The sequence below is a fragment of the Neolamprologus brichardi genome, chromosome 12 (genome assembly GCF_056152115.1).
Source record: "Neolamprologus brichardi isolate AB-2024 chromosome 12, ASM5615211v1, whole genome shotgun sequence".
NCBI classification, from domain to species: Eukaryota; Metazoa; Chordata; class Actinopteri; order Cichliformes; family Cichlidae; genus Neolamprologus; species Neolamprologus brichardi.
The window spans coordinates 14,503,119-14,521,721 of NC_142115.1; the positions used below are offsets into that span (position 1 = coordinate 14,503,119).

An 18,603-nucleotide genomic window follows, 5' to 3' on the forward strand; every position below is an offset into this window, starting at 1 on the left:
GCTAACAAATTGAATTCAAGTTTTTATACTGAAATTTGAGCTGGCACAAGCGTGACATTTACGACTGAAATTGTTTTTTATTGGCAGGAATGCAGGCAAATAACTAATTTTGGATGTGATTTACTTTTTTGTTGTTGCTTTATAGTAAAACACAACATTTATAAACTCATGTATAACAAGAATAATTATATTTTAGCATTAAAATATGGTTTTGATTACAGAGCTCACAGATTAAGCATAAAACATTACTTTGGTAATTACCAGTGCTGTAAGTTTAGGGTATCTGTGTTATAAAATTTACATTGGGTGGTGGTCTAATAAAGCTTTTCAAGCACTGTAGTTTAAGTCCATGAACTGTGGACTTGATAAGACAAGAGGAAGGAGAAATGAAAACATGACTAAACCAATCCATGCAAAAACAAACAAACAAAACAAAACCTTAGAAATCTGGAAGCATGCAAATGCTTTTTCACATGTACTGCATATTTTGTTAGAAACTGTGAAAAACAGCTATAATAATAATAATAATAATAATAATAATAATAATAATAATAATAATAATAATAATAATAATAATAATAATAACAACAACAATAATAATAATAATAATAATAATGATAATAGAAAACATTTATTAATGGTACATTAATTAATTGTAACATTATGTATTGAAGCAGAAGTTTGCTTTTGCAGTAGTGACACTTTAAATCATAACAAAAATACTAAGTGGTCACAGCATCAAACCTATATAGTAAAAATAAAAACAGCAATGTTTACAGCATGCTCTGCTAATAAAGTATCTGAAGGCTGTTGCATGAAGAACTGTGCTCCCAATTGATCGATTAATTTGCTTATTTGTTTTGTTAAATGACCTACATAATTTGAATTTTTGTCTTCAGGTTGTGAGATGATGTCAGATGGAAAGAACTGCACAGGAGGTTGGGTTGACATCCCCTTCAACAACACTGAAACAAAGGGAAACTGTCAAATGACTTATGGAAATCATACAAACTACATTCTCACAGTGATCACCAGGAAAACCTATGAAAGAGAACAAAAACATAACGGAAAACCATTGTGATGAACTGAAACTTGGTAAGACATGTTTTTTGTTTGGTTTATAATTACTGAATTCATTTTGGTTTCTTTTTGTTAGTTTTTGTTTTGACTTTTCGTGGCTTCAATCACGGTAAAAAAAAAAAAAAAGTTATATTCAGTATTTTCTATGCAGTATGGTGGTGCTGTGGTTAGCACTGTTACCTCAACGCAAAGGGGTCTTGGGTTTAAATCAGCAGCTGGGGGCTTAGATTCTCACCAAATAATCCAGCTTCCTCCCACTTGTCCCAAAGACATGCGTGTTAGGTTAACTGCCAATTTGTGAATGGTTGTCTGCCTCTCTGTGTTATCAGTGTGACGGCCTGACAGCTTGTTCACGGTGTACCACACCTCTGACAGCTGGGATGGGCTCCAGCCCACCCATGACCTTGAATTAGCTAAGCTGTCCAGAAAATGGATAGATGACTTGGTAAATATTGTTTATGATCAGTCAGTAGAGTCATAAAGTTTGGTTCCAATTTTGCACGTTATTTACTCTAATCTGAAAAATAAACATCCAAATTAAGCAGTTTTCCCTTTTAAGACCTTTAATAATCACAAAATGTTACTACTTTTACTAATTACAAATGTTTTTTTTTTTTTTAAATTTAAGATGCAATTTTAAAAGAAAAAAGTTATGGAGTAATGATACACATACACACTCTACTGTAAAAATATTCATTTGATTTTGTTTCATCTGTATATTTATTCGCAGTGAAATCAGACTGCATAAAACCATTTAATCAAACTGGGTACATTACTGCTAAAGTCACCATCAGATGTGATTATCCAAGAGAAGAATACAAGTACTTGGAGATGTTTTTCTGCAAAGATAATAATTCCATCTGTGAGGCTATTTTACCACCACAATTTCATCAAAAATGGACATTCACAAACAACAGCCAGGGCTTTAACATGTCCATCAGTAATGCGTCCTTACAGGATGAGGGTGTCTACTGGTGCGGAGTAAAATTATCTAATGGATATGCACTACAAAAAATAAGATTGGAAGTTAAAAGTGAGTATTCCACAACTTCAATTTCTGAGTTTCAAGTTCTACATTGAAACATCTGGGCAAATCTTTGTTTTCTATTGTTTTCTATAGGTTTTAGTGGCTTTACAACATTAGAAACTGTTGGACAAAACTTCCCGTTCTTGTGTAACTACACCCAGAGGGAGCAGTCACTTACAAAGTTTATCTGTAAGGGGGGCGACCCATCTGCATGTCAAACTCTTGCTAATACCAACAACACAAGGAAGAACGAGAGGTTTTCCATGAATGACAACAAAACGCAGAAAAACATCATCATAACAGTGAGAGAAGTAACTACAAATGACAGCGGGACATACTGGTGTGGAGCAGACAGCCCAGACAAACAACACAGTGACATGTTCGTCAGCAGATTATTCCTGACTGTCGGTGAGTCATCATTTATTTTAATTTTGTGTGTAGGTGACCTGGTTCAGAATACATTGGATAATCATGCATAGGTATTATCCCCCCCCCCCACGCTGACTTAAAAGCCTAATAAAAACTATTAGCCAGAACAATAACCACCTTAAAATTGTAAGTGAAGAAGAACACGTCTGTGTCGTCTGGAACCACGGGAAGCGCTTAATAAGAGGAAGTGGTTTGATATTCAAATAGCTCTAAACCTGAAGTTTTACTCAAAAACCCACAACTGCCCTTGATTCATTGTGTCCTCAATACAGATTTGCAGCATCCACCATTTAGTACCAAGTGCAAACAGTCACTTTTAGAAAACACCTGACTTTTAAATCTCAACTCAAATCTCAAATCTGTCATTATTAAACTGAAAAAGTGATGTGACAGCAGGAAATTCTGTCTATCCATCCATCTGCTTCTAAGCTAGTTTGACAAAAGTTAGGTTCTTTAGGTTTTTGCCTCTGTATGAAAGAATCAGACTGAAAGTCTGAAATCTCTGAAAAAACAAGGATTTTTGTTTTGTTTTTTGTTTCGTTTTTCAGTGGAACGTTCTGAAAATTAAAAAATGAACAAAAAGAAAAACATTATCAGCTCACATACAGGAGTTTCAATTTGTATGGTTTGATTTCATAAATAACCCTTTATAATAGAGAAGAATAAACCTGACTTCTAACTTGCCAACTTTTTCCTTTCAGTATCAGCAACATCATCTCCAACTACTGATTCTTCTACTACTGTTTCACCAGTTTCTGGTGAGAGTACATGTGGTATCTTAAGACTTCTGCAGCAGAAGAGATATACGTTCACAGTAAAATATGCAGTGTTAAAACAACACTTAAAGAGTTAAATTTAACACTGGTCCCGAGTCTATTTGGTCCCATTCGGAATTGGTGTTAAATCAACTCTTTCTATAGTGTTAAACTTTTAGAGTAAAATTAACTCTAAATAGAGTAAAAATTTAACACTGAGTAACACCGCATAGTGTTAAGTCAACTTAGCACTACTAGTAGTGTCATATTATTTACTCTATCATAGTGATAAATTAACTCTATTTGAGTAAAATCCCACTGATTTTTAACACTGAATTGAGTTATTTGAAATTAACACTGGGGGTTCAAACAACTCTGATGGGAGTTGATGTTACTCCATACCGTGTTATTCGTACACTAATCTCTAGTGAAAAATTAGCTCTCATAGAGTAAAATTTTAAATAAATTTTACACCAAGTAGTGTTACTAAAACTCTTCCTGTAGTGTTCCCTTTACACTCAATTTACTGTTTTGCAGCATGAAAACATATTTTTTAATAATGCTTTTACATATAAAACAAGTGAGCAAAAACCACAACTAGATAATACATTTAACAGCTTTATTTTTATGTCAGGCTCAAAATATAAAAACATCTCATGTAGTGTATAAAACACTTTTTTACATTTTAATGGTCATCAAAACACAGGGTTTCCATCTGCGAATTATCACCAACACTGGGGGGCGTTTTGCTCCAGCTGTTGTTATAATGACTCTATTATAGTAAATACACTTTAACCCTGCTGATTTAACACTGGGAAATTTACTGTGTTTGAAGATGTTCACATATAAAATAATATTTAACTTGACATTTTTGTAAATATCTTTTTAAGTTTCAGTTCTAGAAAGTTATATTGTTTTGAGTGTTTACAGTTTCAAATAGTGGATCATGTTTTTTGTTGTTGTTTGGTTTATTTTGCAGGCCTCTTGGTGGAACCTATTACTTTGACTTTGGTCTGTCTGTCTGTCTGTGCTGTTATTTTTAATCCTTATCTACAAACGTAAGGACCGTCATTAATCTTTTGTACATCAAGAGAAATACTTAAATGTGTGCTTTTTTTTTTACCCACAAATCCACATCCGTGAACTTCCCTATCTTGGACAGATGACGGAAATGGTTTTACGTATAACTATATCGTGGTGTACGGATACTTAGTCAGCAAACATGGTTGGAAAATTAACGTTATCTCCCCTGGTTGTGGTATGATGGCAAAATACTTAACTAAACTTTACTTACCGTAAATGGACAGATGATAATACAATAGTGCTTAGGTTTTACAAAGCAACAAATATTATTCACATTATGGCAAAAAGAAAGCAAATGCACTGAAGGATGTCCTCTCCACATACTGGGAGAGGGTGATGAATATGAAGCATTTAGACGGTATTTTTCATTCTATTGTTGAAGGACTGTACCTATGAAAGGATACGAGAGGAGCTCCGGAAGATAGACTCAAAACAATCTAGAAAACCTAGAAGAACGCTACTCTTAACTTTCAAGGCTGCTTTGACACAGTTCAACCCAGCACCACCGCCTGTGAATATGCTACTGTGAAGTTTGGCAGATATCCAACCACCGGGTCCGTCATTCAGCCACCCAGACCGACAGAGAAGCATCTCAACTCAGTGTTCCTCAAACAACAGAAAAAATTCAAATAGAAGAAAAGATCAGCTCAAATTTACAAAATGTGTGGTTATGTTTTTGGTAGTTCTTGATGGCTCGTTTGGATTAAAAATGCCATGTGTATTTGTCAACAAGTAGAAAGTAGCATATGAAGATTTAAAATATCCTGTCATATTTGACCACTGACCTCTCTTCAAGGTCAAAAGATTAATATAAGTTTTAAAGTGATAGTAATGCTGTAAAGAGCTATTTAAAACTATGTTTCCTACTGCTTTTGTTTGTATTATAGGCACATAGGGAATGATATATGGGGATTCAAAATATTTCATTACTTTGGACCACTAACCTCTTCTTTAAGGTCAAATAAGGTCAAACTTTCATAAAATGCCTTTTATCTTTAAAACTATACTCGAAATTCTACTTGCTTTGTTTGTATTGGCAACACTACATGATATGTATATGGGGATTCTAAATATCACATTATAGTTTGCATCCCAAATAAAATACAATTCCCTTAAATCCTGCCTGGATAGTGAGCTGTCTTGGCAGAGGTTTCCGCTCTCGCAGTGCTTGTTGTTGCTTTTGAATAACCTGTCCACACACAAATAGCTTTATGAGTCACAAAGACTTCAACAATGATCTTATTCTGCAGTCTTACGTTTGCAGGAGGATTTCAGAAATGGAGCAAATCAGCAAGATATCTCTAATCAGTAAACAAGCTTAGTGTAGCATGTCATTATAGTATACAGCATCCACCTCTGGCTCAAATCTACTTGAGTTACAATGAGTATAAAATCAGCAAGGACCTAGATTGTATAATAATATATCAAAAGGTTGGAAGAGTAACTGTTGTTAAAGACTCTCCTTAAAGGTTAACTAGCTTTACTGTATTAGAGCTGCTTCAATAAATATATTCTCCTACAGTGTTTAAGAATGTTTAACACAGTTGTATGTTAGTGTGCCTTCAACGTATGTATCTGCTCCGGATGATCGATTGGAGTATTGTGCCTCTCTGATCATTAATTTTATTGTTGATGCCAACATGTGTTTGCAAATAACAAAAAAGAAGTTTCAATTTGCACTTAGTCAAAATTAGTGCTATCCATCGGTTATCAGACAAACTATTTGTTTCCAGAATGAAAAACAGACCGAGACCTGAAAGGATCAGAACTGGTTAATATGGGGGAGTTGAAGTCCATTTAGAGGATCAAATAGCTGGTCATTGAGATCGCTCTTGAAATTGGTTTGAAATTCATCTGAAACTTCATTGTTTTGTTGTGTTGTTATTTTTGTATGATTTGAACCTGCGTTAACTCATAATTGTACTGCAACTGTTTGAGATTTGTGCTTGTGCGCTGGCTTATTTTTTACATTTTTACAATCTCTGCTACCATTTTGGTACCATAACTCTTGAAAGCGATTTTCAATCTCCCTGAGCTTTTAGCTTGATGAATAAAAAATAAACATACTGCATGACATAAACCATACAGAGGGGTTGTGATTGTGGTGCCTTCTACAGACACACTGCTGCTGGTTTGATATGAGAAAGAAAGCCTATTCTCACACCAACGCAAGATTTTGCATATTCTAAATTATTAAAACTCAGCTAAACAGGTAAAACAATATAAGGTCATAATATTCTTGGGGTTATTTTTTAGCTTCTTTATAGCTTTGCAAAATCTTATAAGCAGTTTATATGCGTGTAAAAATAGCTAAAAGCACACATTAGCTAACGTAAATCCAGTAAGATGTCTAACAGCGTCTAAGAAAAGAAACATTAAAAACACTTCTTGATGTTGAGGCCCAACTGAGGGTCATCTTAGGCCCAATGGGCTATCAGAGTTGCAATACACCGGTGGAAACCATGCTCTGTTCAAATATGAATGCTAAGCAGCATTTTTTTTTAAAGAAAATTAAATGTTTAATAGAATTACCAATTTCTATTGTAAATGGACAAGCAGTTACCTCTGCGATTACAGTCAACTGAAGCCGTTAACTTCAAACATCAATTCCCAGTCAGCAAAGCCTTTTGCAATGTGCACATAGTGAAGAGATAGAAAATGCTGTCAAACATACATATAATGAAAGGTTTGCACCATGATAAATAATGTTTGGTGTTCTTCTGCACATTCTTCAGGTCAGATGTTACACACAGATTTCAGGTTCATATGGTGGAATAGTTTGTAAAAATGTGGCTCTCCTCTGGATCAAACCTTCACACCACCTGAGTCTCAGTCCTCAGGACCTTCAAGCAGACGAGTTCACCTTTATAGAAAACCATACTGATTCTTCTTTAACCCCGTCTTGCTTATTTTGAATGCCACACTGTTTTCAAAGGGAAACACCTGTGAAAACTGCATTCACACTGTTTACTTTTGTTAATGTTGGCTTGCAACTTTCAGTCACAAAACTCATAATGCGCCTCTTGGCTAAAACGTGACAGCAGCTTTTTGTTGCTAACAGTTTTACGTCACTGCAGACTATTACGTAATCGCTGACTTCACCTCTGTTGGCACCACTGTCACACTTCCATGTCTTTCTGGGACATTTAAAACGACTCTCACGGTTATTTGTAAAATTGAAAATGTGAGATTATAGTTTTAAATAACTATAAAACGTTCGCTCTGCTGTGGCTCTGCTTCCGATGTTGTGCCAAATAGTTATTTTTCTATGTGTGTTTTTATATGTACCCTAATATTTTTGGTTATAATATAAATGGGCTGTAGTCAACAGAATTGATGAAGGGGAAATGATGTGTTTTGCAAGTTTATCACTCTGGCTTATTGTTTCTGCTCTGTGTTCTACATTATAACTAATCCAGTCCTTTCTGGCTTCTTCAAGTATCTTTATGGAACTGTGATGTTATATTTATTGCAAGTTTTACTTCCCTATTAGCCAGATCTTTTCTCTTTTTTTAATATCAGTGAGACTTCTCACCTGCTGTAAATAAATAATATGTAAAAGTCCCTTTTGCCAAAAACTGACCACAGCTTCTATATTGTGACAGGAATATTCTTTCTGCTTCAGAATGACTCTGTATCACTCATAGAGATATATTTGAGATACTTTTTGACAGATTATTGGCCAACAAATCATCTACAACAGCTTTAATACTGGAAAAACACCAGCAGGGCTACTGCTCTGTCCTTACCTGTCTGTCTCTGAGACTTAAACCATTTCTGATTATATTGTGTTTTGGTGGTGAATACAGTCTTGCCAACCAAATTTGGTCTTCATCAAATTACCACAAATTTATTGTCATATAAACCTTGAGGCTTTAATCCCTTTCGGAGCAGTTACTTGCTATGTCTGCCTACTGGTTCAGCTTTCTTAGAGATATGAAAACCCATCAGAGGGGAAAGCTTTGCTTCCCTTCACTCAGTAGATATTAGCACTGGAACACAAAAATCAATACACATGAACATTATCAATACCGATGATAAGTAGTATTTACATAAACATTTTTACAATACATAAAATAGTTCAGTGTATACTACACCACCATACAAACATGTTTTATAGCTTCTCTGTGCTCATTTGTAACACGTACATTATTAATATACATTTAAAAACAAACACACTGGATTCCAACGGCGTTAAAATAAGTTTCACCGACAGATTTCTCTAAACACTTTGTTTTGTTCACTGAGAAATGTCGTGTCAAGAAGCCACAAGCTCCACTATGTGAATCACATAAGAAAACATGATAAATCCAGCTCTTATTATCGTTTTATGGAAACTTCATAGGCCGCGAATCCCAAGGTCTACCTGATAAAAACACCACTAATAAGTCCAAGATCTGGCTTATTCTCCAACAGTTGTCTTCACTTTATTTTCCTATCATAAAATAAGTGGTCCACCTGGCAAGGAGCAAAGCGCCAAACAGCACAGTGTAACTGAAGAGAACAAATTTGAGGATTTCCTTGAATGTCCGGAGGAAGCGGATAAACAAGGGATCCACATCCTGGGGCTCCTGCTGTGTCATTTGCCTCCGACCAAGCTGGGTTAGGTGTCCCATGTTTTGGCCTCGCCCCATTCTTCAAACAAACACATTTGTTAGATTTCAGTACAAAAGAAAAGAATTAGAATCAAGACATGTGGCTGAAAGTTCATTAAACATATATGTACTGCAAGCAACACCGGCAGTATGAATGAATTAAATTTAACGTATGGAAATTTAGACAAAAACACCAGGATGCATCTTCATATTAATTTGTTTTATAAGCGCAAAGTTATTTATTCCTGGCAATGTAAAAGCTGAGGAAAGACTGGCGTTAATAATTTATCCCCCAAGTTGCACAAATGGGTTCAGTATCGATCTGCTTTGTTTGCGTACAGTTGCAAATAATATACTGAACATCATTCGCCTTTACTGCTTTTGGATAGGAAAACAAGAACAATTCTTACATGGTGAATCTGTTTTTTTAAGGTCATTTTTTCCCCACACTATTAAACAACAGCCACACCCACACATGAACCGCGTTAGTCACAATAAATTTTGCTTATAAAAATGTATACTTTTATTATGTCTCCCCGTTAAAATAAAGAAAGTTTAATGTCTGTTATCTTCTTAAAATTTTTATCTTGCTATCAAAAACAGACAAACTGTGCATAAAGTGACAAATGTAAACATGCATGAATGCCAGATAATTCCACATGAGGTAAAGGCATAATTTCTTTCTTTTTTTTAAAAAAAAAAAGGAAACACTTACAGCTTTGTGTTGATGGAGCAGGACAGGAGCTGATCAGAAGGGCTCCTGTGCTTCTAGCCCTGAAGTCCAAGTTGATGTGTGCCGTCTTGAGCGTTTCAAGCCCTTGTGAGAGGAGGAGCCAAAAGGAAAAACTGATCACAAGGATCTGAATCCCCTGGGATTTATTTAATGGCAATAAAAGTGTTGTTGCACCTGCTCCTCAAGGAAACAGCAGGCCAAAATTTACAGATTTAAGTATTCTCTGAATAATTTGGTAGTTTCCAAGACTTTTACACAAGCAGCATGAAGGAAAAACTACAAAAATGAGCCAAACAGAGGTCACCAAAATATCTGAGTGCTGTCAGCAGGTCTCCCTATATATATAGCGTCAGGCACGGAGAAGGTATTGACTGATACAGAGATCAAACACCCTCCTGCCGCAGAGTTATCCTCTACCGGAACATGGAGCAAATGGCCTCCTAATTCAATCAGTGTCCTGTGCTGTCAAATCATGGGCTGCCGTGGGCTGAGCTCTCCAGACAGCACAGGGCCATTATCGGATGATCAGGAGGCCTGTTACTGCGCTAATTGCTCCTTCAGAGAACTGGAGCACTGCTGAGGAATACACTCCCATCCCTGCTTTTCATCCGCTTGCAATCAGCTTTCCTTACCAAAAAATTGCCCAATTTACAAGAATCAAAATGGCATATCACATGACCAAGTAATGTGACACTAATTATAGTTTAAGACTTTATTTAGCCATTTTTAATCCAAGCAAAGGAAAACAAACAAAAGACAACTACAAAAGCTTTCAAAAATGCAAATCAAATGCATCATTACTCTTCTATGGCATCACAAATATGTTTTAATTCTATATACAGTATATATACAGTGGCAGAAAAGCAATAGCTGCAATGACGGAAACACAACCAAAGGACAAAGTTCATTAGACATTAATAAACCTTTAAATTGCACGATACGGGTGCAACTCAAAGGGAGGACAGTAAAGATTATGGAATGTATATAAAAGACAGATGTAGCCTCCAGCTGCCCTAAACCTGCTTTTTCTCTAATGTCCAGCAGGGGGAGAGTCCTCTGCAAAAAAAATAAATAAAATCACCAGATTGTCTCCATTGCTTGTTCAGTCTTTTTTTTTTTCTTTTAGAAAAGAAAAAATGTGTCATTTTGTAAATTCTAATTAGACTCTTGTTTAGGGCAAAGCAGATGATAAAGCAAGCTATGCTTCAGAGCTACCTTTTGCTGTACTATGAGCATTTCTCAGTCAGACCAACCCACGGTAAACATCAAGAAAAGAAAACGGCCGACACAAACATCAGACTTTGCAAACAGGACTTCGCAAAACAAAGAGTGGCATCACTCAGGCGATTAGAAAGTGGAAATGCATAAGGCTGCAGTGTCATAGTAGGTAACAGTTACTTTGACATAAAGACATTTTCACAGGGCAACTTTGAAAGAGCCGGTCTCTCTTTAAACCGGAAGAGACATCAATGAAACACCTGCAGGACAGTGATGTGGACATAAAAAAAACAGTAGCTGAGCTTTTCTGGTGGATGGGCTTTTTGATGTGGCCAGGTGTACGTGCAGGTGACTCATTGTGTTGGGGATTCAGGGCGGTCCATGAGGGATTTGATCCAAGTTGTGCCATTTATGAGTTTTGTGGTGGCTATAACATACTCCATCCCGCTGTCTTCCACTTGAGAGAGGAAACGGAGAGCAGCTATTTCTGCATATGTCACACCACCGAGGAAGAACACCAGCGTTGTCCGATTCTCTCCCTGCTGGCCTGTTGGACATTGAGAGGAGATGCAAGTCACTAAAATGCAACATAAAAACTAAATATATTAACAATAGCAAAGGATATTTTATTGTTTTTCCTTAATTCCACTCTGACCTGGTAAATCCTTTAAATACTACCAAATATAAATGTTAATAAAACACAACTCAATGTAAAGCAAATAGCAATCCAGCCTCTGTTAAAGCACAATTTTTAAAAAATGTGAAAACCCTAATTTAGCCATACACTCCCCCCAGATTAGAGTCCTCTATTATCACCTTTAAAAACTAATGCAAGGCAGGCATGTAGCAACAAGTCAACTGTCTAATGCCCAAACACAGTTCTAATTAGCACATTTCAACCAGAGTGTATAATTAAATTCATTATTCACATCAGTGCAACACCTACTACTGCCAAAATGAAAAGATGGAGGAAAGATGGAGGAAAACAAAAGGAAAACACTGGCTGTCACTCACAAATCAAGCACAGAGTGGTTTTTCAGCCTTTCTATCAAGAAAGGCACACAAAAAAACGACAAGCTAACAGTGGCTGTGTGGCACCATTGGCTACATGCCATAAATCTGCCGCTATTCAGCATCTGACATAAACAAATCCTGTGTCTTATCTACACAGAGCAGGAGGGAGCCTGTTTTTGTTCTGTTGTGAGCAGCAGGGCAAAGAGCAGTCCTAGCTTCTCTTAGTCCTTACGTTTCTTATGGAGCCCAGAGGGAAGCTGTTGTCTCTCCTCAAAGTGTGGGCCGGGAAGCATTTTCAGCACCTCTTCGATGCTGCGCCACCCAGGTCGCGCCAAGATCTGAGTCAGTCGGATGCTAAGAGGAGAATAGCCACTGTACACGTATGAGATGTCGTTGGGATTCTGAAAGAACAGAAAAACTCACAAACGTCAGCCCTTGCTTTTTCATGAGTTAAATCCATTAACTGCTTTCCTTTTTTTGTATATTGAGTACCTGCTCATTGGCGTCCTCCATCCACAGTTTAAGAGTTTTTCTAATAGTGGGGTAGTTATTCCGTGAGCCTGTCTGTGGCTTTAAAAGACCAGCCTTCTCTAGGTTGTTCAGCGTGAGTATGTGTTCATAACCATAGGTCTTCACACAGGGGGAGGAAAAAAGTTCAAAACCATCCAGTTTTAATTATGACACAGCATTTTACCATTTTTTGATTCAGCGGGAAGCCAAGGGTGCAGAGAAAGCTTCTTTATGTCTTTACCTGGAGAATCTCCCTCTTGTAGTAGTCCATCACCTTGTGTTTGAGGCCATTGTTGCAGACTGACTGCATACACACCAGACGCAGGATCTTGATCAGGGGATCCTTCTGGGCAATGCAGTCTTCTATATATGTGTTCACCTGCATAGTCACATAATTTTACGGTGTTTAGTGAACTTTACTAAAATCCTGTGAAACAGCACCTATAAAAACACACCTTGCAACTACTGGATTGGACTCCCTTTTGTCTACAGAACTGCCTTAATTCTTCATGGTATAGATTCAACAAGGTGCTGGAAACCCTGTTGGATCTATACCATGAAGAAACATTCCTCAAAGATTTTAGTTTAAATGAAAGCATCACAAACTTGCTGCAGATTTGCTGGGTGTACATCAAGGATGCAAATAGGGTTGTGTAGAGAAACTCCCAGGAGATCAGCAGTTGTGAAATTCTCATACCAGCTCATCTGGCATCAACAACCATGTCATGTTCAAAGCCACTTACATCACCTTTCCTCCCATTCAGATGCTCAGTTTGTTTAGTATCTAAGGCTACGTTCACACTGCAGGTCTTAATGCTCAATTCCAATTTTTTGATCAAATCCAATTTTTTTGTCTGCTTGTTCACACTACAAATAAAATGCGACAGCAAACGCGCTCTAGTGTGAACCCTCAAAGCGGCCCGCATGCGCAAAAGAAGACATCATACACAACGCGCTCTGTTTAGATCCAGAGCAAACAGTATTGTTTGACTGATGGCCCTTAATATAAAGACTTGTTTTGGACTTTACGTTTCTCAATTTATTTTCCCAAGTTATTTTTGTTATTTACATAATAATGTAAATAACCTAATAATTATCCTTATTGCTGTTTTAGAGAGGAGCGGTGCTTCAAAGGATAGTTGCAGATTTCTGTCAGAATCTGCAGATTATACAGTACAAATAATATGTTCACGTTTCTCCAACGTTGTCTTCCCAACAGTTTCACTGACATCTACACTGGATGGCCAGGAAGCATTCGCGATGTCTTCACGGGCGCTTCTCCGGAGCTGATAATTGGCATCTGTCTTGTGTCAGAGACGTAAAAGACAGATTTAATGCGACATGACCGTTCAAACAGCAGTCGCTTTCTAAAACATCAGATATGTATCGGATTCAGTACCACATACGAAAGTGACCCAGATCGGATTTGAAAACACTGGATTTGTGCCGTTCACACTGTCATACCATGATTGGATATGGGTCGCATAGGGTCAGAAAAATCTGATTTGATGCGCTTTCGCCTGCAGTGTGAATGTAGCCTAAATGCATGGAGCTGCAGGCCGTGTGAGGATGGTTGAACAGGTTTACCTAATATATATGTGTGTTTGATACCGTGTAACAACTTATCTTAGGGAGGAAAATAGGTAACTAGATGAAAAATACCTTGTCTGTGTCAACACCAGTCATAAATTCCTGCTCCACTGTTAGATTATCAAAGAAGGCCTCGGATGCTGAAACATGAGATGATAGATGATTTACTACATAGTAATGGATATTGATAGAAATAGATGTCTTTAAAGACTTTAAAGCCAAAAACTGAGCGAGATGTATGCTAAAAAACATAATGTGATTTGATGGGAAAGCATTGGATTATATACGCACTTGTAATGTCTTTGATCAGCTCGGCAATAGAAGTGTGGTTAGCCAGTGAGCTTCGGGCTGCCTGCATGTGAGGCAGCTGGGAGACAAACTGCTTAATTTCTCCCACCGTTTTGGCATTATGGCGCTCCTGAGAGACAAAAGAAGAGATGAAACAAGCATGATGCAGCATCCAAATAATCTTTAACCACTATCACACAAAACACCTCAGTAATAAAATTCAAGGCTTTGACATGCTACAGTTATAATGCACTGGACCGTAGCACTCCTTTACTTGTTGTTTGGCCTAGCAAGAATATCTGAAACTGATCTCATGTTGCTCCCCGAAAGTACCCGGATTGGAATGAAGGGAATTTCACACTATGATCACCACATGTAAGCAAAGACGGGGGAAAAAAAGCAAAAATGTATCCAAAACAAGGCTAACCTCAAAGGCGGCAGATATTATTTTGGCTTTTTTGCTGAGTGCTGCTCCAACAGCATTGAAATTTTTGTCCCGGATTTCCGCATACAGCTCCTCTGCTGAGTTGAGCTGTAACTTCTTGGGCTCTGTCGGCAAATCTTTACTCCCTTCACCTTGCTTCTTCTGTGCAAACTTCTCAGGAGGCAGCTTGACATAACCTGGAGTGAAAGCATAGAATTAAAAAAAAAAAAAGACTAAAAATAAAATAGTGAAAAATCCCTGAAAACCTTATGGCTCAGGATAGTGACACTACTAGCATGAAAAGCTACCACACAGAAATGTCTGCAGGCAAGCATCCAAACAAGGATCACTAGACTGCAGACATCATCAAACTGCTGGAGAAACTAACCTCCACCTCAACACTACAATATGTCAAATATTGGAGAAAAAAATAAGATTAATTTTAATGTTCAAGTGTAATCCTGCTCTGCTTTTTGATTAAAAATAAAGTTGAAAAAGAAACAGCGAGATATGCAGATGTCAGATACAATAAATATTACTGAGGCTCAACATGCAAACATAAGAATAAGAACTCTAAATGATTTATTCATACCATTACTGATTCCGTAAATCTCGTCAATGAGACCCTCATATGTGAGCTGTGTGGCCAGAGGGGTGAGCAGGTCAACGTTACGATCAAGGAGAAGAAGGGTATCGAACACGGGCAGAATCTGATTCTGACTGCCAGCAAACTCCCTCTTCATCCTCAACATCATGTTGGCAACGAGCTGATAACAAGCAGAGGATTTGTTTATCAGAAAACTGTATTCACCTCTCTGCTGCAGAGCCTCTGCTTTCATATAAAACAGAAATGATTGCAGGTTACACCATGCTCACCCGTGCACATTCTCCTTTCCCATATATCTGTGGAATGGTGCCATACAGAGCCTGCAAGGTCATGAGGCCTTTGGCTGTGTGGTACAGGCTTGTTTGGTCATTTTCCAGGTAGCACTCCTGAGTGAGACAAAGGAGAGTTATTTATGTGTATATGAGAGATTCCACCGAGGCAAGTATATGATACATATTTGTACTGTGCAACCTGAACACACCCTGAAAGCACTTTCATACTCCATGGACAGCAGGTCCCCATCGTAGGGAATCAGGTCCAGGATATACTCATCGATGTTGATGAAAGAGCCCAGCACGCCCTGCTCCTTCAGCCGCTGTTCGCACAGCATGCTCCGCCGAGGCACGAACAAAATATGAAAGTCTCGGGATGAATGGTGTCTATCCTCACTAAAGAGTAGCACAATTCATGTTGCAAAGTGTGGATAGCTATGCAAAGTGAGAAAAAGAACAAGAAAACAAAACCTTGTCTTTATCGCAGATTGAAGTTGAGACACATACACTCACCTAGTTATATTGTCTGCAATGATGTCCATAAGTTCCAGTCTGGGCCGGACAAAAAATATGATATTTTTGACATCAGCAGGGGGAAGCCTCCCATTCTTGAGGGTGAACATCTTTTCCACTTCATGTTCCTGAACACACCATAATAAACGACAAGTCAAAACAACACCCTCAGCAACATTAGACACATGACATTAGTGTTAAAAGAAACTAGATAATAAGACATGTGGGCCTTGTCTGTTGTCTGAGTTAATTTAGACATAAATTGTGCAAACACTTCTGAAAAATAATGTGCAAATAAATACAGAATTCCAAGATTTGAAAATCCCATGAACACATATTTCTTTTACACTAAAAAATAACATAAAAGATTTAAAATAAGAAAATGGACCAAGAAAAATATTTGATTATTTTTAATTTGGCGACACCAGTACATCTCAAAAAAGGGCATGGATATGTTTACCATAAACTGAGGAGACTAGCGGCTGGACTTTTAGGAGAGGAACACTGTACCTTTCTTGTCTGATATACAATTCTAGCTGCTCTACAGTTCCGAGTCTAATTTGTTGTATTTTTGATTTCACGATGTGCCAAATGCTTTCAGCTGGTGAAAAGTCTAGAATGTAGGCAGGACAGTTCAGTAGACTCTTCAACTATGAATGCATTCTGTTGTAATAGATGCTTAATGTGGTTTAGCAGTCTTTTGCTGAAATGTGCAAAAAGACTGCTGTCCTATCCAGTCTGGATAGGAGCATATGTCAAACCTGTTTACAGCATTGCTAGATATGTAGACTACCAATTCCACAGGCATGAATGCAGCTCCATCAAAGGTGCAGGTTTTTGAACTCAGTGCTGATAATAAGTCAGATGCTGCCTTTCCTGTTTAGTCCTGAGGACACAACGTCCACGTTTTGCAAAAATAATTTAAAGTGTTAATTCATCTGACCACAGAATAGTTTTCCACTTTGCATTTTACATTAGCAGACAGTAGCATTTCTGGATCACGTTCAACTATGGCTTCTTCTTTGCGTGACAGACCTTTAACCTCTAGTTTTGGATAGCATGGTGATCTGTGTTCACACACAATTATTTCTGGAAGTGTTCATGAACCTATGCAGCGGTTTTCATGACAGAACCATGTGTGTTTTTAATGCAGCGGCACCTGAGTGTTTTTCCCTTGTGCACAGAGATTCCTTCAGATTCTCTGAATCAGTTGCTGATATGTACCAATCCTGTTACTGACCTGTTACTAAATGTTCCTCAAGCTATTTCATTTTAGTACCAATTACTTTTCCAGACTGTTCTTCGTGTACCAACGTTTTCAGTTGTCTTGTTGCCATCCCATTCAAAATGGCCTAATATTTTTTCATTAAACAGTATAAAGCTCTAACGTTTTCTATTTTTTAATGTAAATGATATATTGGTTTAGGAGATTTGCAAATAATTGCATTCCCACAAAGCACAGCTTCCTAACATTTTTAGAAATGGGTTTGTAAACAGAAAGCACTTACCTTCAACAGAGAGTACTGAGCTATTAGTCCAAACGGTCCCGTCAGATATTCGTCCCAAACAATGGCCTAAAGTAAGAGAGTAAGAGCAAACAAAGCTTTGAATCGTGAGTCAGCAGAACTGAAGATGTTCTGTCAGGCGATACTTGCTAACTGTTACTTAGCTATTAGCTCGAATATTTTATAATACGACGCACCTACACAGATATATCTCTGCGTTATCTGTACTGTTTTACACATTCAAAATAAAGCTATGACTATAATGTTAACTGACAGTCTCATGGTAACGCTGAGGCTCAGAGACCACATTAACTACCACTACCAGTGTTTGGACCACATTTCACAGACGTATGCGGGTTTGTCACCTTGCTTCCTGCGCATTTGTCCAAAAACTCTCGAAGCTCTTTTCGTGCTGCTTCTCTCAATATGTTTAAATTCACTCTACCGTACGACAAGTGAGCAGCCATTTTTTCCTTACTAGCAGCACAACAAATCAGGTGACTTCTGCGGAGTCGCATCATGTGACCAAAGAAAGTCAAGCTAGTTCATGCCAGTGATTGTAGAAAACAATTGAGCCTAAACACTTCCACTTCACTAATGCACCGACAAATCCAGTAATAATTAATAAAAGTTAAATGCAAAACCTAAAATAGCATAACGGGCAATACGGCTTTCACGTATGCGTAGATGTTGCTCGGTACGAAAAACTACTTAAACAGCTAAGAGAAATACTCATGTCTCATACCGAGTCTCAGTGTCGTTTAAATTATACTTATTAAGCGCAGACATCCACAGAATAACATCGGAAACGTTTCCCGTTCAAGTATGCTTTTTAATACGATGAAGGAAGCGCAGAGAAGGTACTATTTTAGTCCTCCTGTACTCTTTTTGCGAGTAGGTGTGACAACCAATGACTCTAGAAAACAGTTGTTTTTTGCCAATAACACGTATTTTTATTTT

General features: G+C 37.6%; 2 protein-coding genes across 2 annotated transcripts; one reads left to right on the forward strand and one right to left on the reverse strand.

The window, feature by feature from the left end:
- The first annotated feature begins 1,911 nt into the window (after positions 1–1,911).
- LOC148100193 (polymeric immunoglobulin receptor-like) lies at positions 1,912–6,578 on the forward strand. The gene is made up of 5 exons (XM_087848822.1): positions 1,912–2,141; positions 2,172–2,515; positions 3,238–3,294; positions 4,271–4,349; positions 4,757–6,578. Exons 1-5 carry the CDS (start codon positions 1,912–1,914, stop codon positions 4,797–4,799), a joined length of 753 nt encoding a protein of 250 aa, XP_087704948.1. The 3' UTR covers positions 4,800–6,578.
- A 3,809-nt stretch (positions 6,579–10,387) lies between these two features.
- vps33a (VPS33A core subunit of CORVET and HOPS complexes) lies at positions 10,388–18,164 on the reverse strand. The gene is made up of 13 exons (XM_006805903.3): positions 18,009–18,164; positions 17,647–17,712; positions 16,139–16,266; positions 15,835–16,021; positions 15,623–15,739; positions 15,339–15,513; positions 14,750–14,943; positions 14,326–14,452; positions 14,107–14,174; positions 12,686–12,823; positions 12,427–12,564; positions 12,167–12,335; positions 10,388–11,467 (listed from the first exon to the last, which is right to left on the reverse strand). Exons 1-13 carry the CDS (start codon positions 18,162–18,164, stop codon positions 11,274–11,276), a joined length of 1,857 nt encoding a protein of 618 aa, XP_006805966.2. The 3' UTR covers positions 10,388–11,273.
- Between the last annotated feature and the right edge of the window lie 439 nt (positions 18,165–18,603).

Bases quoted from the DNA above. Each gene is read 5' to 3' on its own strand.
- LOC148100193 (XM_087848822.1), top strand. From the start codon at position 1,912: ATGTTTTTCTGCAAAGATAATAATTCCATCTGTGAGGCTATTTTACCA. The intron at 3,295-4,270 runs GTGAGAGTACAT...TTTATTTTGCAG, and splicing joins TACTGTTTCACCAGTTTCTG to GCCTCTTGGTGGAACCTATT. The intron at 4,350-4,756 runs GTAAGGACCGTC...CTATTGTTGAAG, and splicing joins TTTAATCCTTATCTACAAAC to GACTGTACCTATGAAAGGAT.
- vps33a (XM_006805903.3), bottom strand. From the start codon at position 18,164: ATGATGCGACTCCGCAGAAGTCACCTGATTTGTTGTGCTGCTAGTAAG. The intron at 14,944-15,338 runs GTATGAATAAAT...CTTTCACTCCAG, and splicing joins GATTTACGGAATCAGTAATG to GTTATGTCAAGCTGCCTCCT. The intron at 14,453-14,749 runs GTTAGCCTTGTT...TTTGTCTCTCAG, and splicing joins TAATATCTGCCGCCTTTGAG to GAGCGCCATAATGCCAAAAC.